Genomic DNA, 24726 nt, shown 5'->3' with positions numbered 1-24726 from the left:
GTTACTGCTTTATAGCAGGGTCAGAAAATTAATATTAACCATATGACTGTCTACAGCCATGGATTTGTCTAAGTCATCCTGGACACCTTTTTATACAGATACCAAAAGGAAAAAACTTGCATTTCCCAGGAGCCTTTTGAGAGTTGTGGTGTTCAGCCTACAGAAATACTCTGTAAAAGCAAATAATTACGTTTTCACACCATGCTATTAAGCTATACAGCAAAAGCACCACTGTGGGAGGGTGAGATGGCACACCTGTCTTTGTCTCAAGCTTTTAAGAAGTTACCTGCTAGCCCCCTAAAGTACTGCCTGCTAGAAGGTCACTGAACTTCCATGTTCTAATTAATGCTAGGAAAACAGGGCAAAACCCCAAAACCAGGATATTTTTGTTCATTAACACAAGCATATATATACAATTAAGATTTGATACTACGTAGTGATATCTATACATGGTAGGCCATTAATAAGAATGGAAACACTCCCACCTTAAGTGTTCTGCCATCTACCACCACATTATTGACACACTGTATGGCTCTGAGAGCATCTTCTGACCGGATGTAGGTTACGTATGCACTGGCACTTGGACCCTGGAAAGAGAACACACCACGTTTTATTTTTTTTCTCCTCCCCCAGACAGATGTGACCATTACGTTGCTTTTTGTAGCAGTTCACATTGGTATACTCATGGCTAGATGTTTTTAACAGGAAAACTGACAAAACCAGTAAAATCATTAAAAATTGTGATGCATAAAGAACAGGGAAAAGAAATGCATCAAAATCTTGTCTGAAAGTTCTAAAAATATTTAATTAAAAGTATTTTTCCATAGAAATGCACATTAGTGAATAAATGCCATATTGTTTCTCCTTAGAAAGTTTTCATTCAGTCTCCTAGTTCTAATCTTTCTATATTGCATCTTGCATCCAAACTTTGACAGTCTGGTTAGACAATCTCAGTAACTTTACAGCAATTTGTTTTTTTGCAATACTGTTTTTATTTTCCTTGTTATACAGAATCATCGAATGGTTTAGATTGGAACAGACCTCAAAGATCATCCACTTCCAAATCCCCTGCCGTGGCAGGGACACCTTCCACTACATCAGGTTGCTCAAAGCCTCATCCAATCTGGCCCTGAACACCTCCAGGGAGGGGGCGTCTATGACTTCCCTGGGCAACCTATTCCAGTGCCTCACCACCCTCACAGTAAAAAAATTCTTCCTAATATCTAATCTAAATCTCCCCTCTTTCAGCTTAAAACCATTCCCCCTCATCCTATCCCTGCACTCCCTGGTAAAGAGCCCCTCCCCATCTTTCCTGTAGGCCCCCTTTAATAAGGTCTTCCCCCAGAGCCTTCTCTTCCCCAGGGTGAACAAGCCCAATTCTCTCAGCCTGTCCTTGTAGGGGAAGCGTTTCAGCCTCCCATCTTCACAGCCCTCCTCTGGGCTTGCTCCAACAGACCTAAGCCTTTTCTTGAACATATTGCTTACGCAGAAATAGGGAGCCCCAGACTCACTCTGCACACACGTATTTTAACTAAAGAAACTAAAAAAACTAAAAAAAATCACAAGGACATGTGGCTTACCTGTGAGCCTGCGTATGATGTGCTGTTATTAATGACAACTTTATGTATTTTACCGAACTTCCCAAAATATTCCGGTCGTTTCAAAACCTACAACAAAAGAAAGTTACAGTGGTATACTGGAAACGTAATTGATACAGTACTGTACTGACTCTCCAGTGTAACTATGCAACTAAAGCCTTTAAAAAATAGAAACCAGGCCTCCTCTACAAAAAGGAGGAGAGCATGTAGTTTTAGATTTCTTCTCCAACATACTAAAAAACCCCCACAAACAAAGGATATTCTGCACTGTTCTTTCAGTACTTAGATCACCTAAACACTACCCCGGCAAGATACATACCATTCAGCATGCGATACTCCTCTACCTATCTATTTTATAATTGAAGGTAAAAGTAAAAAACACATTCACGCCAGTTTTAAAATAAATAACTACCTCATACTTGCATTCAGATACATTAACTGCTAGGAACAAAATACTGAATCCCAACTCACTTGACCCACTCCAAAGACTTGAGATAGCCTTTAGTTCTCAGAAAACCAGACTAAGAACAGAAAATCAAATAACGACACTTGCCAGGGACAAGAAAAGGCATTTCAGAATCAACATGATGCTGAAATGAATGTGTGAATATCACAAATCTGAAGAAAAAACTTCCTGTCTTGCTCTTCCCTGCATCGGTTATTAATAACAGACCATTTAGGGATCCAGTGCAAAGCAGGAACATCTCTAGCATATTAAGCAACTCTGCTGAATAACAGTTACCTGGGTGCCAATAGAACTGGCAATATATCTGACACATTGGGTACCAAAAGCCTTTCTTTTTTTTATCCCCATGACAAAAGAACGTGCTGAAATACCAACTACTGAGACAGAAGCTAGACATGCTAAGGGTATTTCTAGTTCTAGACAGTAACTTAAGAGATTTTAAAAGACAATTATTTCCCCCGGCTCCATCTTCATATTAACACTGGATAGTACAGTTAAATTGTAGTGATCCAAGAACTTCTTTACCTAACAACCACCTCTCCCTTTGGAAGGGAGCATCAATGTCTTCAACATCTAACAGCATTAATCACATTGGAACGTGCCGTCGAACTAGAGACCACGTTGTATAGACAACCAGTCATTCACTGGTCTCTGACTGCTCTTCACTTGATCTACATCCTTCCTGAAAGATCCTGCATCCAGTCTAGGACACCATTCCAGAGAATGACAATCCTGAATAAAGCAGAAGAGTTCCTTCAAATGTCTTGCAGATTATGCTCCTAATGAGATAAAGGCAGCATGGCCTCTGCAATTTTCACAAGAGCATGTTGACAGAAGTGGATCCACCTCTACACCATTATGATCCACAGATCCATTTCAAGAAACAGCAAATAGCAGCCAGTCTTCTCCTCTAAAACATCTTTATTTGCGCAGGAGTTTTACCTGCTTAAATGGAAAACTTAAACGGAATATATTGAATAATTTTTCTTTTGTTCATCTCTTTCAGGATAGGCTTCTTGGAAAATCAAGTCACATTTGTGCTACATGCAATATTCAGTAAGAACACATTATCCTCTGGTATGTCAGAGAGGATACTGGCACTATCAAGCCTAGAACAATCCACCTCTACATCAATAAAGCCAGTTCTAGTTACTTCAGGTACTGAGTATGGAGCTACCTGAGAGTAAAACCAGAAATTCTAAGCATATATACTATTTTTTCTCTTATTCAAATTCTCCATCTGGGTAAAGAAACTGAATACATTTTCCAGCAAAACAGAGCACCAAGCCAGAGTTAACAGTTGCTTGCAAATACTTGCTGCTATATTCCTGTAGGAACTGAGATGTTATATGCCAGATCAGTTGAACTTTGATTTTTTTTTTCTTCCCTTCATATCCCGCCTTTCCCCACCCTTCTACTAAAAATGACTTATTACATTTATTCTTTCCCAGTCTACCAAAATGAGTCCATACTCCATGAGTCCTCAGAAACAGCCACTTGTACTACATTAATGGGGAGACTTCTCAAATTAGGTGAGTTTAACTCGGCACAGCAGATTTGAACATATCTATCTTATCCTGTAGCACATTCCCTCGATATGCTAATTCAAGGTACTTTTACTCATTTACACTATTTCTATTAGCCACTGGCAGCTGACTGATTACACAAGTTAATAAAGCCATTTTAAACACAACCAGTTCTCTCAAATGAAAAGATTCTTTTCCATGGTGCAAGCATAACAAGCCAAATTCTTTCTCGGGTCTTCCTCTAATTAATTTTTTCCCCTCAAGCGACACCACCTTTATGCTCCTTTCTATTTACACTTATTAGCTCTTTTCTTCTGTTCCTACAGTTTTCTGCTGCGCTTAATATTTGTTCTTTCTAATCCAACCAAGGTCCTGTTATAGACTTGGTGGTGCATGACCCAGCTGTACAGTGCCAGCAGATCCAGCCTAGGAAGACGAGTACCTAAAAAAAAAAAATTCCTTATGCTCGTTTTTAACTAAAGAACAAGACATTTTTAAACAATTGCAAAGAAGAGTTTCCTTAACAAAAAAAACCCCACAGAGCATTCATACTCCCAAAACACTTTGAGGTTACTTTGGAGAAGGAAGCAGAGTAAGAAGAGGGGGCCCCAGCATCAGTGAAGCTTTACAACGCTGTTACATTTCTGCACCCATCAGGGAGGCAGACAAGGTGGGCACAAGGGTATCTGCAAGTATGAACTCCTCACCTCTGGATCTGCTAAGCGCTGAGATAGCCCTACCACAAAGACAAGGTTCTTCTGTACAACCCGTACGCTGGCCAAGTGTTTGCGATTCTCTGATATCTTCTGTTTCCTTTCATTTTGTTTCTGTTTCTTTTCATTTTTTATCCTTTGCAGCTCTTCCTGGGAGAGTGGTTTGTACACTGCTGGATCTTCTGGATATGGCTAAACATAAAAAATACCATTAAAGAACAACCCATATAAGAAACAACACATTTAAATCATTAATCCCAATGTTTTAATGCACAAGATTGTTTCTCACGTTACACTGTTCTGATTGTTATGGTCAGCCACATTACAGACGTAGCATATTCAGTCCTTAATGAAATACACATATTTTCAAAGAATTCTCCTGTTTATAAATACGGTATTGATTTGGGCAATAGCCACATTCTAACCCAGTTGCCTAATTAGTTTGTTAACACTACAAACAGCTACAATGTGACTGCTGACACATGCTAAGATTTCCCTAACGTAGCATAGTAAGCAAGCATACCCTGCTTATTTACTTTATAATTCACTTGTCTGATATAGATTTGGATATGTAAGAGTACTAGCAAAAAGTAAAGACTACAGGATAAGAAATCGAAATACAAATTAATTTCAGTGGCCCACCAAGTTCAAGACAGTAAAACCACTACACGGCTCAGTCTTTACATGCTGAATTTTTTGTGAAGAGAGATTTCAAAAGTTACTGCATACTCATTTAGTAGTATTCTTGCCATGTTCATGTACAAACTTGAAACCTGGCTTTTGTCTTCCCCAGGTGCGTTTTTAACCTCAAGATTATCATCTACAGATAACTTCTCAAATGCAAACATAACATTGTAGAGTTAAACCTCAAAAGTACCTAGCAGAAGTAAAAGCATCCTTAAAGTTACCTAGAGAGATTGCTTTATTCATCAGAGCACCGCCATAAAGGCACTATTTTAGTCTGGTCTTGTAGACTTCAGTGCACTGGCCTCTACCCCGAATGACACCTCAGAGCAGTCCCACATTCCTTACCTGTCCCACTTTTCTCAGACTGAACAGCTGGATTTCAGAATTTACATACAGAGCAATGCTAAGCACAGAAGAAAGTACATAGAGCGTTCCTAAATACTGAGATGAAGTGAAAAAGTGAAGACTACAGGAGATGCACGTTTAAGTAAAGACTTTTAAAGAAGTTAAGCTCATCAATACGTTAAGCCAAATTCTTTGCTTGTACTAGCATAACCAAAAGTTTCAGTGTGCAAATCCAAAAAGGAGTTGTTTTTTTTTTCCTGACCATCCTCTGTTAATGGTAAATACAAAGCTAATTGTTATACTAAACGCTCTGAGAAAATCTACAGCAGCAGATGAAAATAAGGTTTAGGTTAAAAGCACATATTCCTTATACTCGCATGATGCTACTGAAAGTCACTGAGTGCTCATATGAGAGCCTTCAGAGAACATCCCCAAACAAAACAAGATCTGTTTTACAGTTTAAAAGTTCAGCGTCATTATGTTGTAGTTGAGACACCGTCTAAAAACATACTACAGACTTCAGCAGTTGGCATATCACATTTAAACTCCAAGCCCTCTGGAACATGCTTTGAGTATGACAAAGGATTTTAAATACTTGTAAGATACTTTATCAGTAGCCAAAGGTACACAACCAAGTGCTTAACATGAAAATACAATAAGAACTCATGTTACCCTTAAAGGACAGTTAAAACTGTACATTTTCTTAAAAAGTTAAATTATCCAGAAGTAAAACTGAATACCTTACACAGATTTTAACAGCTATTAGATGAGCTTAGCTATAGCCAATGATTACCTTGAGTTTTAACACACGTACACATGAGGACTTTAGATATGCAGAATAATTCTGCAAAGCATTTCACTTAAACAGCTTCTCAAAATCTGTGTTAGTCAATGACATAAAATAGCTATTGTTTTGGTTTAGGGAAGAGAAAGACTGCTCGGCACAGAAAGTTGAATCAATTATGGCTGTCAAGCTGAGTTCAGGCACCAATGGGAAGAAAACAAGTGCACGAGCACAAGATAAAGTTCTACCTAAAATAAAATGGCTTGCCCTACATCAAGTGATGTGGTATCACACCACAATAAATACTTTCATAGATTAATTCCTTCTCTACATCCCATACTATGCAATGCAAGGCTTGCAGATGTCCTGCTCTCTGGTACTGCACAAGAAATGAATTAATGGTTTTCAGTAGATTCAATTAATGCAACTACAGCAAATTGTGCCAAAGTTCATCAGCTTTTCTTGCCAAGTATAGCTACCTTCAGAGCACATTCTCAAATGAGAAGGAAGTCAGGTAGTATACTCCCCCTCTATACAGCCATTTGTTACTAGAGGTCCTGAACATCAGTCAGGAAACATCCCGAGTAGCTCAAGCATAGCTCTAAGCACAACACTTATTTATCCATAGTAAAACTTGTAGTATGTACTTGTACGTGAGACCACAAGAAGGCACACAAGTACACAGCAGATTGAATCCAGGAAGAGAAACATCTTAATCTCAGCAGAAAGTATGAGACTGCCTGAATAAGAATTTCAAGCATTAAGAAGTCACAGCAGTTGATTTGCCACCATGGATAGGAGTGCTTGTTTGATCAGCAGAGTCATGAAAAGTTCTTGCTAGAGGCTGTATTAAATTTGAAATCTTACATATGTATGTTGATCACTCTTATGACACGTTTAAAGCTTCTAAGGAATATGAGTAGCTGAATATCCTGACTTTCAAAACCTGCAAATGAATGTGCATGTACCTCCTGAATCGCAAGAGCAGATCAGAAACGCAATCCTAAAAAGTGACAGATGGTTTTCCTATCTATATACGGGCAACACAATTACAGATAAGAGATACTGCACATTTAACGAGGAAGGCAGGCAAGTAAGCACAGCACCAATACTTTGGAAGCCAATTTGAAAAAATGGAAAGTATTAAGAAATCCTGGTCCTCTCAAATATGGACATACAGTCAGTCTACAAATAGGACAATAAATTACTTCATCTTCATATAGATTGCTTTCCACAGTGTTGCAGTTCAGAAACACAAATGATAGTTCAACTACAGACAGAATACAAGCACAGCAGGCTGGTGGAACTTGGCTCTGAAAGCCAAGCAAGATACACTTACTGCTGGTGTATCTCACAACACCATTCCATCTGTTGTTTATTCCATCCAGCCCTTCAAAATAGAGGTTGGAGAACGACAACAGATACCAGAGGCTCTCAGGTATTTCAGCACTTAAATCTGCAACGGTACTGACATGACTACTTCACCCCCACCTCCAAGAAGCACAAGATACTTTCTTTTTAACGTACTATCACTGATGCCTTAGCTGATAGAGGGTTTGAGATCCAAGCAAAGCAGTTACATTGAGTGTAAATACTATTTATGTATTATCAGATGCAAGACAAAGATGTCAACATCACTCCTTCACTGACTAAATTGAGCTGACACACTGCACTTGAGTTACACAAATCCTCTTCAGCAAAAATCATGGAGGCCACCTGAACAAGATCTGCCGACACTCAAAATGACCAGACTTTCTTTACACTAACTGCAAGTTGCTGGTAGTCCTACAAGAACTTCATCAAAAGTTTGAATGCCTCTTCTGTAGTCTCATTTCTTTAATCAAAGATGGCCCTTGACGAATTCTCAGTCTTCCTGACTAAGATAGTCTTGTCATTTAAGTTTTGTTCTTTCAGACTTTTCCCCCTATATTTTCCCAATCGTTGAAGCTGAGCTGGGATTTATCAAGGACTTTGCTTCTGTCATTCCCAGATGGGTCATATTGCTTCCATACAATGGATGTACCGACATTTCTCAGTTGTTGCCTTGCTACCAAACAGGTTCTGAAATGAGAAATAGAGAGAAAGTCAACAAAGCTTACACATAGTATATACCACACTACTTAAATCAAGAATGAAAAAAAAAAAGCAATATCCTACATATATCTAAATATCAATAATTGCACCAAACTACTCAGCTGTGGGATTAAAAGCATCAGAGGAAACATTTGCAGGCAGTGCATTAAGACCAGGTGTTCCTTTTACACAGAAGCAAGAGTAGGAGAAACATGGACAAAAACGTGCTTAAAACATGCTAGTTTTTGTCAGAAATGCTTAAGTTCACTATTTCTCTCCATCTGTAACACGAGGTGTCAAGAGGAATAAAGCTCATTAAGTCAAGGAACTGGAGAACAAAGTCAAGCTACACCACCACAACAACTGTGTATCAAGTTCTATTATTTGGTGGAAGAGCAAAACCAATTAAAAATTGTGAAGAAGCCAGGCTTCTTCATCCTTGGATTTTAAAATTGCAACAACCGACATCAAGGTCTGCAAGTGCTATGCCCTATCAAAGCAACACAAGTGACAAACTGTACCTATTATTCATATTACAAACAGCACCTAGACCTCTGAATTCTAAAGAAAATAGTTAAAAAAAAAACCACACTGGCCTTACAACCAGAAACAGTGAGTGCTGACCTGTAAACTAGCTTTTGGCTACAGAAGTCTCTCTTGAGGACAGCATTTTTTCATTCTAATATGACTAGTTAGCAGCTATTTCACTCACAGTTAAGAAATCAATTGACTGGAAAAAAAACCAGGAAGGTTTGCTTAGCATCTTACAGCTGACTACACCTACATTTCTGAAGGCCATCAGGAACTCAAAGCAGGTCAGTTCTATTTCAGGAAAGTACTTTTTTAGTTAATGAATTAAATGACAATAATTTCGAGTCAATTTCAGACGATTCAGATGAAGGTTAGAAAGCTTCTGATACATTAACTTATATGTACTAGTTTGCAACTAGCATTCAAACTAAATCCATGCTAGCACTGTACTTCCACAAATAAAAGCAAGCAAATGCTTGTCTACTACTGTTAGTAACAGAGGGAAACGTGAGACACACTAACTCAACTCGACTTCTAACTCAACTGACTGCAACCATGTAAACATGCTCTGTATGTGCAAACAGTAAGTTACATAATGGTTCAAGCACACAGAAATATTCACTCCTTGATGGGAAAAACTTCAAACTAACACCTTTTCAGTCAGAAATAAATTAGAGAAGCTCAGAAAAAAAACCACTATATACGCAATGCTCAGTTAAGACTGATCTTGTAGACATAAGCACCACTATAGCATATAGCCAAACTATTTTATCAGACTTCACCGGTCTCCTCTAGACCGTTCAAACAAAAACCCTGGACGGGGAACTTCATTGCTCCTCTCCACATACTAGAGACACCACCACTGGAGAACTCACATTGCATTCAATACCAATAGCCTGACTAATCATTTTGTATTACGTAGTTGTGTGTAACACATTCAACCTTGCTTTAATTTATGTTTATTCATGGTCCATTTTGCAGTAAGTATTCTGCACTGATATGCCAGTTCTAAACAGGATGTACCTGTTGAAAGCCTACTTCCTACTATAAACTTTCCTGGAACAATTTTGTTGCTTTGCCATTTTCTGCGCTTCAGCATTTAGTGGTCACAACCAACACACACTATAATAAATATGAAATAGAAAACTGCCCACATATTTTCCCCAGAAATCTGACTACACAGACAGGAACTATTTAAACATGCTGTACAAAGACACATACCCAGTTCAGAAGTTCCGGTACACTTCAACAGGTGGCTTCTTCAGACTTATTTGATGCTGTCATAAACTGTAGAGCTTGAAACAATTTATTCCCAAGATCCTGATGGGGTCTCTATGCCAAAAAGTCTTTGTCTATGCCATGGAAGAAGTGTACTCCTCAGCGTCCTTCATGCAAATCTCCTACAATCCAATGCAACTCCACTCAAGAACATCTTGCAGTCCATGGATGAAGAAACTACCAAGAACATAATCCTCGTCCACTGTGAAAGACAATATCTCCTTCCTTTCTTGGAATGGTCAGTGCGCTTCCAGTTGTAGTACTCATTCTAGCTTTTCTCCCAAAACTGTTTTTCTAAGCAAACTGTATCCAATAAGGCAAAATATTTGCACATCCAATCACACACCAAATTATCCCACATTAAAAAAGTTCAGCTGTGGCAGTATCAATATTTGAAAGAATTCAGATACCCAGATGGAACCAAATAGCATGCTGCTTCAGTGACTTTTCAAATATATTCCATAAATGTCCAATAATGAATAGGCAGAGATGAATCAAATAGTTGTTGGCAAAAAGCAGTGTGATAAATCCAGGCAAATGAAGGGACTTAGACGAAGAAATTCCAGAACTCTCATGTTTGTACCAGCAGAGTAGAAGTTCTTCTCGTACTATGAAAATTACTATACAGCACGTGCCATCCACGGCAGGTATCACATGCAGAGACTGATTTGGCTGATGGCAGGTGGATCTTCCACGTAGAATATACAGCTCAAATATCCCAGGAAATACGTGCAATTTTGTTAACAAACATGTTGCGGTGGGATAGCCTTCAAGCTTGCAGAGGCATCCAAACAGAGGTTAGCAGTGATAGCTCTAGCGTAGCCAAAGCCAAAAAGAACAGCAAGAAAATATGACTGGAATTGCTTATAGAAAGCTGTGGCAGCGCATAAAGATAGTAAGACCAAGTAAGACTACTTGAGGTCTGAAGAGGGAATTGTAATACGAGACAGGAACCCAACAAAAGCATAAACCGAGGACAGGATCACAATTAAGTAGCAGGAGAAAGAGGGTCCCTAAGTAGCTGTGATTACAAAAAGAGGAAGGCCAGGCAAGGAAGTTACAATCCAGGGAAGTCATTAGAGTTAAAGAGAAGAACATAGTCAGAAAGAATTTTATTAAACACTGAAGATAAAGAAATATTGAGGTTAAGCAAAACACTAAAAACAGGAGGAAAATAATTCCAAGGAAAAAGCAGACAATTTGTCAAAGCTGAAGTTTAAGTTGTGGCCAACCAAAGTATCAGCCAGACATCAATTAAAAGATAGGGAGAAACTGTGACTCGGAGTACTGCCTTTCAGCATTTGGCAACAAGATCAGAACACCAGACAAACAGACTTAGCCTAGACTTGTGATTCCTTTAAGTTTAATACTATTGGATGCATCTTCCAAAGGTTTTACAAGTTTAGTGTCCAGAGAAGTATGGCTAAAAACTCCAGTGTCACAAACCAAACAAGCAGGTGCTTTACAAGCTTGCCTCAGACAGCTCTGCTAGTTGAGCGGTACCTTGGCCCTCAGCAACCCCCTGCTGCTGGAATCCTCACTGTCCTTTCTGAAAAGATTTTGTCAATGCATGAGTACCCTGGGCAGTTCTCCCAGCATCAGCATGCCTTGGTTCTGATCCACAGCTTCCCCTATCGATCCAGTTCAGAACTCAAACCAAGACTAGCCATTGCACAACAGCTGCAATGCATATCCAGATAGAATCTGAGAGATGCAACACCTCACCCTTGATCTAGGCCATGACTAGATGAACGTTTCCCCGAAGGAAAAGGATGTCTTTGGTACCAACACAATGCAAGAGCCTTGTGATATGTGCAAGACAAGCTGCTGTTCCAGGATATTTACCTTTCTGCAAGCAGGACAAAGTCCATTCTCATCAGTGCGGATACGATGCCAACAGAAACGGCAGATTTGGTAGCCACAGGTGCAAGGGAAGAAGTTGATGTCATCGATTTCCAGAGGCTCCATGCAAAGGGGGCATTCCACAGGGTCTTCCTTAGCATCAGGGCTGCGAGACATCTTTCTATGTTCGCAGAGCAGCAAAAGTTTATAATAACTTAATCGACCAATAAGGTCAGCACTTGAAGGTCTGCAAGAGAAAAGCGAAAAAACAGGGTGATAAGTACTTTTGACAACATCTTGCACCTTTTAATGTTTCAGTTCACTGCCTTCCTTCTTCCCACACATTATCTACTAATACACAAGTTCCTCCCTAATAAACTGGAGTGTCTCTTCCTACTTCTAAGTCACACAGGTAATACAAATAATGGTATTGGTGATGTAATTTCCTACCTCCATAGGCAAGCACTTCAGCAGCTGACTAGCCTGTTGGGGTTTCAAACTGTACAGTTGCAAAGAAATGCTTAACAGTGTGCACCACACATGGCTTGGAAGTTCTGCCAGCTCCTTTAACTACTGCTTCCTTGGAATAGTCTACGAGTCCAAAGTAAAATTCTTGAATGCAGGACTGCATGTTTAAAATAAATTTATTCCTTAGCTCAGAAACTTGGAACAATTACATTTGGAACAACACCTAGTCATCCATGTAGACTTCTCAGTAGCATTACAGAATTACCAAACAAAAACAAGGTAAGCATCTTTGTCAGGAGTATTCATTTCTTTGCCTGTTCCATTTCATGGTTCAGAGACTGATCTCTGAGATCAGCCTTAGCCAAGATTTCTCAGGTACACAGCTTTCTGCACGTGTCAGATAACTTTCAAGTCATTTACGCTTTTCATAAGCATCCAATTCACACCAAAGCCTAAATATGTGACTGTAAAAAAAATTTTAACTTCAACTGGTGCCAATACAAGGTATTTCTAGATCAGAATCTTGAAGAGAATCAAAACTCAGGTAATTTTCTTAACTCATTTCTTTAACTCAGTTACTTGAGTATGCTTCTATTCTGTCAGTTTAAGAATGAAGCACTCAAAACTAAGCACACACAGTCCTGATTAAGATATTCAATCACTTCGAGTTTTTTTTCCTTTCTATTTTCATTTAAGTGCTACTCTGGATATTTGAAGCTGTATCTAAACTCAGCAAGCTCTCTCAATCTGCTGTGCAAGACATGCATGTAGATGGGACAGAATTAAATGGCAACAGCAGAATTTCTAGATGGATCTCTTGGAGGAAGAACAAAAAACAAAACCTCACCAAAAAAGCCACAACAAATCAACTGAGAAGGTGCAATCATAACCAACAGTTTGATGCTTATAATATAATGAACTACACCACTTCTGTATAAATAAATGAGCTCAAAAGTTTAGAGAAATCCAAAATTCATTTTACAGGTAAGCTTTTCCCAAAACATTAGTCATGCAATTATAATTTAAAACACACACAATTTGGAGTCCCTTCTACTTCCCCAACGAGTCTTCTGTTTTATTTCTAACCAAAAACTACTAGAACATGTATTATCCAATCTTTCTCTAGACTTTCAGGATCAAGTCCGGAAACAAATTCTCACACCCACCTACTTAAAGAAGAATGACATTTATTCCAGTCCTTGGAAATAAGATGACTGAATATTTTGAGACCAAACTCTCACTCACAGATTTCTGTACGTTCTAGCATTAGCCTCAGTTATCTTCAGTTTGATACTTTAACAACTACAAAAAACAGTCCTGTTTAGGATCTTCTGCACTCTAAACCATATTTTGTTGCATGAAGTCTATCTTGTAAAGCCTAACAGATTGCAGCTCAAGTTAGGATCCACCTCGCAGGATAGGATCCTTTCAACATCAGTCCACAATACTTGTCCTTGTCTTGCACATCTCTTCAGGGACGTAAAGATCAGCATACACTCACACAACCACATCATCATCCAAATAGACAGCAAAGAGGATATAGCTTTGAATAGGAACAGACACGCTGTAGCTAAGTTAGCATGTGTTCAAAAGCTGATATCAGAAGCTGATACTGCAATTTCCACCAGTTCAGCGGCAAGTATAGCCTCTAGGCACAAAGTGCAGTTCTGGTAGACATACCTAACTACCCTAGAGAGAAAAAGTTTCACTGGATGCTCACATCAAAGTAAGAATGAATGATCACATTTTAGACATGGTAAGCATAATTTCTCTCTATGGCATGCACTAGCAGCAACTTTGTCCTCTTTCTGACCTCCACAATTATTAAAAGCAGGAAGTTAAACTCGTTCAGTAATATAGCAGCTTTTACTTAATTATCTGTGCTTTCCTTAATGCTATGTTTACAATAATTTTGACAGTCTCAAATCCAGGTTCTGGGACCTTATCAGTGTTTTCTACAGAGAACACCAGCAGAATCTGACCCGCAAGAAGTAAAGGTTTAGTTCCTTGGGAGCTTTGTCTTGTTTTTAAGAACATAATCCCACTGGCTGAAGAGCGGAAGGGACTGCTGAAAGGCCACTGAACATTATTTAATTGCTTATTATGCAGATAATAAACATTTCTACAGCAGCCCTGTAAACTTTAACACTTTTATAGCAGCAAAGCCATTACAATAGCCAAGTTAAACTGAAGCATGGGATAAATCGAATGGATTTTGATCAGTTTAGATTTGGATTTGACTAAGTCACAGATCCCCAAACAAAGGTCACTAAGCAGACAGCATATCCCCTTTGACTATGTACTCACTACTCCACCACACGCACAGCAGCTTTGAGCCTATCGAGACAAGTAAAGCTATGCTAATACTGTGAAGACGTAGTTAAAACTGCAGTTTTGATAAAACTTCAGCCACTACAGTAAAACTACTGAATTAGGAAGTTACTATTCACAATCTCTGCTAAGAAATGACATCAGTTCATGTAAAATGCGACATATCTGCTACTGCCTCTGGGATGCACAAACAAGCTCTAACAAAACTGCAACATGATTAACATTTATGAGCTGTTTAAGGTAACGCCAAGAGTTCAGCAGCTGCTAGCAATAATGCCAATAGCTTGCTTCAGTCAGCAAATAGCCCATTATTTTACAACAAGGAGTAAAGAGCAGCTGTGTGCCACATTACTTGAAATTAAGTAAGAGGCAATATTTGTTTACTTCAGAAAAGACCATTCAACCTCTCATCAAGAGATTCACCACCAAAGTGTGATTCCATTTCAGGAGGTTTTATACACCAGGCTCTGTTTCAACTCTGCGTCAGAACAATGCTTGTTTTTTCAAAATTGGAGTTACATGCATAGTAAAGTACCATTAACACATTGTTCATATAGCGCCACCAAGAAACACAAAGTAACTCGTCAGCTCTAAGGCTACTACAAACAATTAAAGTCACAGGAAAAGTAACACAGCCATGGCAAAAAACACAAAAGGCAGTACTACATGCTGTGCTTAATTGAGATTATTTGGTCTTTAGGATCAAGTTTGAAGAGATCAAATTAGCAGCATCTCAGAAGAAAAGGAAGAACGCAAACATGTACACGTGAAATACAAGCAGCTAGAATCTGCACATACACTTTGCAAAATGCCAACAACAGCAGTCAAACGGGGCTCCAACAGCTCCACATCCTGTTTACAGGAGACTGCCAAAACATTCATGCACATAGGGAGGGAGTGGAGGTGGACAATGTCCACCAGCATCTTTCAGAATTAGTAATTTGGAATAGGTCATAAGCAGAATATAGAAATAGAGTTGTGCATCTTAACCATTCCACCATAGCAAATAACAGGTTCCTTCCTTTTCCAAGCATGTATGCAAAACCAAGATACTTTTAATTTGTAAAAAGTGCTTACTTAGTGTATTTGACAGCTGCGTCTAATCAGCTTCACTGTACAATTGTTACTCTTGACCAAATCCTCCAAATTCTGCACTTGGGAAAAAGACATCCTACTACTTGAGCATACTCACCTAAAGAAAATTTTACTTATAAAAAAGCTAATGACTTCAGTCCATTTAGGATGCAGACTTCATCTTTCCCTTTTTCATTTGAGATGAACAAGTTTAGCTTCTAGCAATCAATCTTCCCTATTTAATTTGAAAAGGGGTCACAAAAAAAAGGGGCTGGGGAAAACCATTAGCTTGTTACTTGTTCTTTTTCCTCAACTGCATTCTGTGATTTGAGACTTGACACACGCTCCTCCACACCTCCCCCTAGCAGACACCAGAACAACTCTACCACCTAGTGCATTTTCACAGATGGGTTCTTTACAGTTTAAGTCCTCCCCCAGGCAGGCAGCTAGCTCCAGGGGATATAGACTCATTCTTCCTCTCACACATTGGCAGAATCCAGTCTTGCTACTTGCACTTAAACACTCCAAGTGTAACAGCCAAATGTTGTCAAAATCCAGTCATGAAAAAAATCTGAGTAAAGGACACTCATGCCAGAAAACACCCGGGGTCCTGGGGCCTTGGAAGGAAAAAATACAGACATGTTAGCTAATGTTTCACTTAAAAGCTCAAACTTACCTAACACTTAAGGTGAAACAGTTCAGAGTCTATTCACCGAACCTTTAGCAAAGGCTCATTAAACTTAAGCAAACAGAAACTCATACCTTTTTTCATGGCTTTGTATATTTTGAAACCCATCATCCTTGAGAAACCTCAAAAACATTCTGTGGATGCTGTCTCCATAGTGTCACAGGGAAGGCAGCTCCCTCCAGCCCACGATCTCCGTTCCCACTCCACCAAGGGATTAGTTCCCTTTCTATACTTCACCTCTATAATGATTTCACATTGAAGCTGGAGGCAGAAAGGCAAGCAGGCAATGAGAAGCATCTATAATGGGTTATCCCCTTCCTGAACCAGGGAAGCAGGAGTTCTGTCAGCACAGCTCTGTCCTCCAGGCCTGCACAGGGGCACAGCAGCCTGAGGCCTATGCTTGGGCTACCTCCTCCCACTAGTAACGGCTGAAAAGAGAGCAGCCTTCATCTCCTTTGGTCTCTGAACATAAGACAACCTATCATTTCATTGCATTGCAGTGACCACTGGAAGGTTTGCATCAAAACCTTTCATAGGCTGCATAGAAGAGACCATTTTTACTTACTTTTTTTTTTTAAAAAAAAAACATGCAGAACTGAGGGAGATCTAGCGAGTCAGTCATTAAGGACTACACAGAGAACCCATAGAGGAGAAAGTTCACCTCCACACGTCCAAAATCATGGATGGATGCTCTAGTCATTAAAACATTCAGTCTTGTGTCTTAATTAAGTCATCCACATAATTCAGAAGAAATCTGGAGAACTTCCCCAGACCACCTCTTTGTGATCCTACCTTCTACTTGCCTGTCATTTCTGGAGTGCTACACAAGGAAACCTATCCCTTTCTCCCACCAGCTTCTGTAAAATACAGTGATATTTTACAATTACCTCATTAGAAACACTGATACAGGAGATGACTGATGCAGGAGTGCTGAAAACTGGCTGTGCTTTTCACAGAATCACTAGGTTTGAAAAGGCTTCCAGGATCATGGAGTCCAACTATTCCTATCAACCACTAAACCATGCCTCTGAGCACCTCATCCACCCATCTAAATACCTCCAGGGACAGTGACTCAACCACTTCCCTGGGCAGCCTGTTCCAGTGTCCAATGACCTTTTCTGTTAAGAATTTTTTTCTGATGTCCAGCCTGAACATCCCCTGGTAGAGCTTGAGGCCGTTCCCTCTTGTCCTGTCGCCTGACACTTCGGAGAAGAGGCCAGGTCCCTCCAAGTTTTATGGAGCAAACTTTTCTAGGTTTTATGAAGCAATTACTGACAGGGAACAAAGACACCTCAGTGGCAAGCTAGCAGGTCTTGAATTCATCTAAGTAAATTGTCATTTGAGGCAGACAAAGTTCAGTTATCACTTCCATTTCCTGACTGTGCTATATATTTAAAACAAACTGTACTCCACGCAGATGCTTACAGACCTGGCTCCTGTGTTTTCAAATTTTGAATCCTGCCAGTATAAGCAGTTGTACTACAACTTAAACTAACAAGACCAAAACATAACTATTTTTCCTGGGTCACATTGTACCTAAACCAATCCTCCATCCAGTTCATCACACAGCCATATAGAAGCTTACAACAGCAAGATGTAGAAATGAGCATCTAGGGGTAACAACTGCTCAAGCAGCACAGGCAGCAGCAGGGCAAAATCAACGTAAGCATTCACAAGATTCATTTCAACCTAATGCCCTCAAGGCACCCTAATAATGAAGCTACAAATGAAAGGGGAAGCAATCATTCTTCATAAGCCCGGTGTGAACATGAACCATTTCAAAACAGTTACATGGCAAAAAAAGTCATATCCCCAAAAGATGCTTTTCTCTCATTTAAACTGAACCAAGAATTGGTTACTGCAGTCTTGTTATAGGACTCGAGATTTTGTGCATAAAGAGCTACATACTATCAGTGACACATGAATGCCAAGTAAGAGAATATTTCCTTGCAAATCACGAGCAGAATCAAGGTGTTAAATTTTATTTAGAAAGAAAATCAGCCAATTAAGACTGACAAATTCAACGACAGGCACATGAATATTGGGACACAATTATCCAAAACACTACCACCCTTGGTCAACCCCTTCAGTGAAATTAAAAGCATAATACTGCTCTGTAATTGTCTAAGTTACTTTTCTACAGTCATTCATATTAGAACTTGAAAGCTAATATTCCTCATTTTCTCCTTCCCAGTTCATTTTCATACCTACAGCACTGCTATATATAGAAACGGTGCACCAAATGCCTTTGGATAATGAATTAGAAGTGGGTTATACAATTAGATTAAATATGTTAAAAGCCTATGTCACAGACTGGCCATCTAATATTGGTATACATATTTCAGCATGATTACTTCTAACACCTCAGGACACAAGCAGTAGACGCTTAAGCAACAGATGAATACATAGATTTGTATACAGCAAATTATGTATCAAACTCTTGTCAAAGAAAGTTGCAGAGACCGTAACACATTATGAAAAAAAAAAAGAATCTTTTAAACATGAAGTATGTTCCATCTGAACCATCCCTAGTTCAGGAAATCTCTCATTCCAGAATGAGAGGTGCTACTCAATTTTTTGTACTTTCTCTTCAGGCCACCTGCTACCAGTCACCTTCAGAAAACAGATCTAGATAGATCAGCTTGCCAACCATGCAGCAGCCACAGCAGCTATTAAACAGGCTACACGGGGAATTGAGAGTCTTCATTCTGTTCACAACATAGCACATAACCCTCATTCTGCTGTCGGGGAGCCTACACATCACAGAATCACAGAATAACCAGGTTGGAAGAGACCCACCGGATCATCGAGTCCAACCGTTCCTATCAAAACCGTTCCTATCAGCATACCATAGCTGAACTTCTCCATAATGCTGTGTTCTAATTAGTGTTTAGTAAGGTAATACTCAAACACATTTTTCTTATAAATCAGTAAAGCACAGCTAGCATCGGAAAACTCCTATACTTTCCAAGTCTTAATATACATGTGTTCTGTGTTTGAAGAATAGCATATTGATTTCATTGTAGAAGACACTAGCAGAGAAGATTCGAGAAAAAAAGCAGTATCCTACAGTTGTAACAGTAACAGTACTGTGGGACAAAGTGTTTTGTAAAAGACAGGTGACAGATCAAAAGCTTACTCAATACATATACATGGAGTAATTTGTTTGTGATATGACGATATTTAATTGTTAAGGTAAACATTAACATAATAAGATACATTCAGCACTAGTGCTGAGTACCCCAGCAGACTAAGGTTTTTAAACACAGCCAGCTCAAACTCCCTACAACACACAGAGCCTGGGAGAGGGATGGCAGTGCCATCTCAGTGACCTATGCTCCCTTCTGTTTCACAGAAGTATCCAGCACACAGTTTCACCAGTGGTTTTACTTCTGCAGATTAAAAATCATAGATGACAATGTTTCACTGCTGCAATTCTGAGTAAATTTGGGGACACTGGCTGAAGACCCTGAACTTTGTCCATGCTGCAGCCCCCTGAACTATGACATCGTGCAACTCAAGCATCTCACTTATCTATGGATTTCTTGGTCTTCTGCTGCCTTATACGCATTATGACAAAATTGCAAATTTTAAAACAAGCTGCAAGTTAACTGCCCCCTCAATTAAAACTGATTTTAACTTTTCAACTACAAAGTATGTTTTTTTCTGTTGATAAACACTATATATGTTGATCTACAACCAAACCAGCAGGAAGTCTGCATTACCCACACTTAAGCTGTTGCTTCTTAAGTATGTAATAAATTTGTGATTTTTGTGGATTTGTTTCTTAATCCAATATCACTGGTGTGTTTAGTAACAACTTCTCAAAAAAACCTACATGGAATTTTTAAACTAGTAAAGTAAACAAAAAGTTAAACTCCTAGCTGTGCTTGTAACTTCAGATAGTATGTTCAGTTAGCCACGTTAAGAGTAGGTTGCATCTCCAAATCCTTCAAGATTTCAAAACTTGTATAACATATCCTTATTTTCCTTTCCCAAGGGTAAAAAAAAAAAAAGCTTTTTCACCTTAAGAGAATTGGTTCCTCTAGTGAGTTAGTACATCATTGAACTCGTTAAAGAGGCATGGCCTGACTATGCCTTTAAGAAAAGTTGGTACAGCAGGCAAACAGATTTCAGTTGTTGAGCTAGCAAACTATCAGTATAATTAATGCTAGAACTCAGTATAAGCATCAATCAATACGTATGGGTTATGTGTTAAATATTTTGACTACTAGAGGAAATGCTAATTTAAGTGACAAAGATCACTAAGTAGAAGACTTCGCTTGTAACACCTGTCAAACTTATTTTGATGCAAAAGTTGAGCAAACAAATTTATTTCAAGAGATATGATCTAAAGACTAATTTAACAACTTGGAAAAAGAAACAACTCAAAACCCAACACACCAAAATCCACAACCCAAAACACCACAACATGCTGCCCAAGGCACCATACTGGTGCTACCCTTTCCCTTTGCACAGCAGTTGAGGCTTTCTCCTCGCTCTCCCATAACACAGCTCAGACTCTGCCTGTCTCCTAGACTGCCCTCTCATCATAACCCACTTTTCATCAGTCTCCCGAACATCATTCAGCCCATTAATATTTTCCTAGGATGCCTTCATCCATAAGTCAAGGAAAACAGAGTTTGTTTCAGGCTTCCAGCTACTGGAGGTTTTATCAGTCTTTTTCTTTCTTCACTGAAGAGAGGTATGAACATGCTATTCGCTAATGAAAACTTGACAAGTTAGTCTGTACTAAACTGCATACTTAATAGTAATGGCCAGTATTCCCAGATCCAATTATAAAGAAAAGCTCAGCTCTGAAGAGCTCCACAGCCTTTGAACAGAGACAAGCCATAAATTCTCTCTCACACAGAGGGAAATCACCCCACTTGAAGCTGCAAGACAGTATTTGAATATGCCCCAGTTCGTAGCATCCTGTCAGCAGCCACTGCCTTCTGGATCATTACCAGAAGGACATATTTTTGACCTGCTGCTCAAGCTGTGCTAGTTCACATACACTTAATATTACATCTGGTCTGATTTGAAAGGATGCTTGAGCAACATTCAGACCATCACTAAAGTACAGTCAGGCACAGAATACCATCAATGCAGCATACTCAGAAAGAAGCATATGCAATTTTTTTTTTAAACTTGCACTAAAGGACAGCTCAGCTTTTACATTAAAAACCCTCTCATTTGCATTATCATGGTGCAACACAAAGAAAACTGCTGCAGTGTTTTTAGAAGTCCTAGCCTGCCTATCTCCAGCTGTACTTGGCAACTACAACAGTTGTACTTACCAGTGCAGAAAACTATGTAACCAGTTTACTTATTAATTCCTGGATATTTATATTACCCAAAAGAAAGGAAAAGAATATTCCATTAAGCCTCCTGCAAACAGAACTCCAGGGATATTTTTATCATCTATTAGATAAAGACTTTTCTCTCTAACAAAAGTATTATCTGTTATTTGCCCCTGAAACAGTTACAGAAACTGTGTCTTCCACAGAAAGTATAACTAAAGAATATGCCATTGAAACTAAGGCATATTACACAAAATTTTTCTCTTTAGACTTTTTAATGAAAGCTCAAGGAACTTAGTTGTTAGAAATGCAGCACTAACTTCTGCTCTTAAAAGAACAGTATTCAGTAGTTAACACGAAGTTCTGAAATTATCTTGGGAGTAATACTACAAGTTAGACTTGCTGGGATGGAGGGAAAGTGGCACAGAAAAGATGGGGGTGGGGAATGGATCACAGAGACATACACATTCTTATTTGTAGCAGAAGACCTACACATATTCCTTTAGTCCATAAGGATCCCCAAAATGACTTGTAGAAAGCTAGGTATAAAATAGAAGACTAGATGACCACAGTTTACGGCTTCCTGTCTCTACCTGCTAACCATTTCAGGAACCTTCCGAATTCCTTAACTCCCCTTCATGAATTGCTGGGTTGTCACAGCAATCGTAAGTGACAACAAACCAGAAAAGTGTATCAGTCACATATTAGTACTATTAAAAAAATGTCACACACCACACATGGCAAGCAGTAAATATTTCATTAATGCCTAAGCAGGGGGAGATTGAGCACCTCACCTGCCTTGCCCCTGGCTAAGAGGCCCCCCTGAAAAATTTCTTAATTCTGGTTTGGGACACTGCTCTTGAACAGCACAAGTATTACTGAAAGTACTAGGTAATCCTTTTTCTGTGCTACAAGAAAATGAATAAAACTAAGCCTTATTCACTCTGAAGCTTAATAACACAGCTGAATACACATCAGACCTCGGGAATGGGCGATCCAGCCACCACGAGCAACGATGTCTCAGTTCCCTTCAGTTGCATCCTTGAAATTAGGCAAGCATAAACTAATATACCAGAAAACCTGAGAGAACAAATTTTAAATAATTCTCAAAGCTCTTTATGTAGGTGTTGAAAATTTGTTTAAAACAGCCTTGGGAAAATGGATGACAAACCATTACGTCCATTTGTTTTCTGCCCACCTTCTCAATTAAGGTATATTTATTCTAGGCTCTAATTCCTGCAGTTGTTCAACATTTTCAAAGGAGAACAAAAGGATAACTTGACCTTTAAATATTACACAGCAACAGACCCATTATGCACTTTTCAAGTCATTTTAAACAGCAAACATGAACATAGTGTCAGCTTAATTATTGTTTTCTTAGCAACAATAGTATTAGGTCTCCTATGTTTCTCCATAATCCAGAAAAGAATAAATACTTTTTCATCAAGTTGGAGGGCAGAGAAACATCAAAACAAGCCTAAACCAGCTACACAGAGAAAGCCTTATACAGCTCATCTATAGGTTCTGGATGAGCAGTGATTCCAGCCTGAGTGCTTCTGCTAATTGAGTAATAATGCAAAGCATTGAGCTCAGAACAATAAAAACTCTTTGTCAAAGTCCATGCACTCCTCAGTGCCCGGAGCTGTATCTTGAAATTCGCTGGCAGCTGATGCCAGAGATTAGAGGGCTAGCATGAAGTATGCTGTATGACACACCGATTAACAAATCGGCCACATACACCACTAAATCTAACACGCCTGCTTATTCTTATACAAGCAAAACACAAACTACTTTATCACTTCCTTGATCAGAAACTGCAAGCATCTATGTCAACACCTCCCCCTGGTTCTAGAAATAGGTTCTTTTAAGTCTAACCTTAACTTAAGAAAAAAAAATAAACTACAGTAATGCTTGATCTTCATTTCACTCTGGAATTACATAGATGCTTTACATGAATCTCAAATGATCTTCTGACTTCCAAGCTGTAGCTTTATTCCTGACAATTCAATGTCCTACCAGACACCATGAAGCAACAAAGCCTTCACAGAACTTAAATAAGAACTCAGAAAACCAGAATAGTCTGAATGCTACACATTCAGCATCAGCAAGAACCATGCCTCACTCCTCAGTTTCTATAGATCTCAAAAGAAAAAGGGAAAAAGCATCCCCGTGTGTATATAAGAACATCTAGGTTCTTCAGGAAGAGTCAGAAAATGGAGAGAACTCCAGAGGTGCCTCTCCTCCACAGCTAAACCACTCCCCTGGAAAGCTACCAGGAACCCCACTTCTCCTCTTCTCAGGGCAGAAGTTTCCACACAGAGGTTAGAGCAGGAACATCAGCAGGCAGCTATTAACTAGACCTCTTGGCTTAAATTGAAGAAGACAGCAAAAGACTAAGAAAGAAGTCATGATATGACTGAAAACCAACAGCTAATCACCACACAGTCATTCTTGAAAAGGTCAGGAATGGAACAGAAACAATAAAACTAAAAATTTAACTATTAAATCACTTCATACTTTGGCACCCAGAGATGCAATGTTTGAGCAATAGTGCAGCTGCTGCCATTCCTCTGTACAGGAGAGAGTGCAAGGAAAACTGCTGGAGTAAGAACAGCTTCTTACAGGGTTTGTGGTTTACCCCATCAGCTGGCCTGCACAATTCTTTTTAAAGTACTCCCATCTGAATGAAGTACTTTGCCTTTTAATGACTCTGGTTACATATGGTCAAACCAAGATGAATAGCTTTTTTTTTTTAAAGCAGTAACTCAGCAGTCATTACTGTCTGTCATACTTTATGTATATGCTGTGGTCCAGCGCTCACTCAAACACAGCAGACATAATGCAGAGAATTGCAGTATTTAACAATGTGAATTTCCAAATTCAGGTCTGATGTGAAAATAAGCCATTACATTTTGTCCAATCATTTCTTGAAACAATGCTGGGGGAGTTGGGGGTGGGAAATCAACTGGAACCCCTGATCCAAAGTGTTCCTGACTCAGCACTGGAAGAATAAAGCCAG

The 24726-nt window shown here is 39.1% G+C and overlaps 1 protein-coding gene across 4 annotated transcripts in view; it reads right to left on the bottom strand.

Annotated features, from left to right (window-relative positions):
- The window catches only part of CNOT4 (CCR4-NOT transcription complex subunit 4), an 82876-nt gene that overhangs the window by 34401 nt on the left and 23749 nt on the right, over positions 1-24726 (bottom strand). For all 4 annotated transcript variants that reach the window (XM_069857189.1, XM_069857179.1, XM_069857172.1 and 1 more), the window contains exons 2-5: positions 11847-12090; positions 4298-4495; positions 1581-1667; positions 486-587 (exon numbers count right to left, since the gene is read on the bottom strand). In XM_069857189.1, the coding sequence (XP_069713290.1) occupies positions 486-587; positions 1581-1667; positions 4298-4495; positions 11847-12020 (561 nt within the window). In that variant the 5' untranslated portion in view covers positions 12021-12090. The remainder of the gene's footprint in view (positions 1-485; positions 588-1580; positions 1668-4297; positions 4496-11846; positions 12091-24726) is intronic.

This window comes from Phaenicophaeus curvirostris, chromosome 1 (genome assembly GCF_032191515.1).
Source record: "Phaenicophaeus curvirostris isolate KB17595 chromosome 1, BPBGC_Pcur_1.0, whole genome shotgun sequence".
Taxonomy (NCBI): domain Eukaryota; kingdom Metazoa; phylum Chordata; class Aves; order Cuculiformes; family Cuculidae; genus Phaenicophaeus; species Phaenicophaeus curvirostris.
This window is presented reverse-complemented; position numbering and strand designations above follow the sequence as displayed.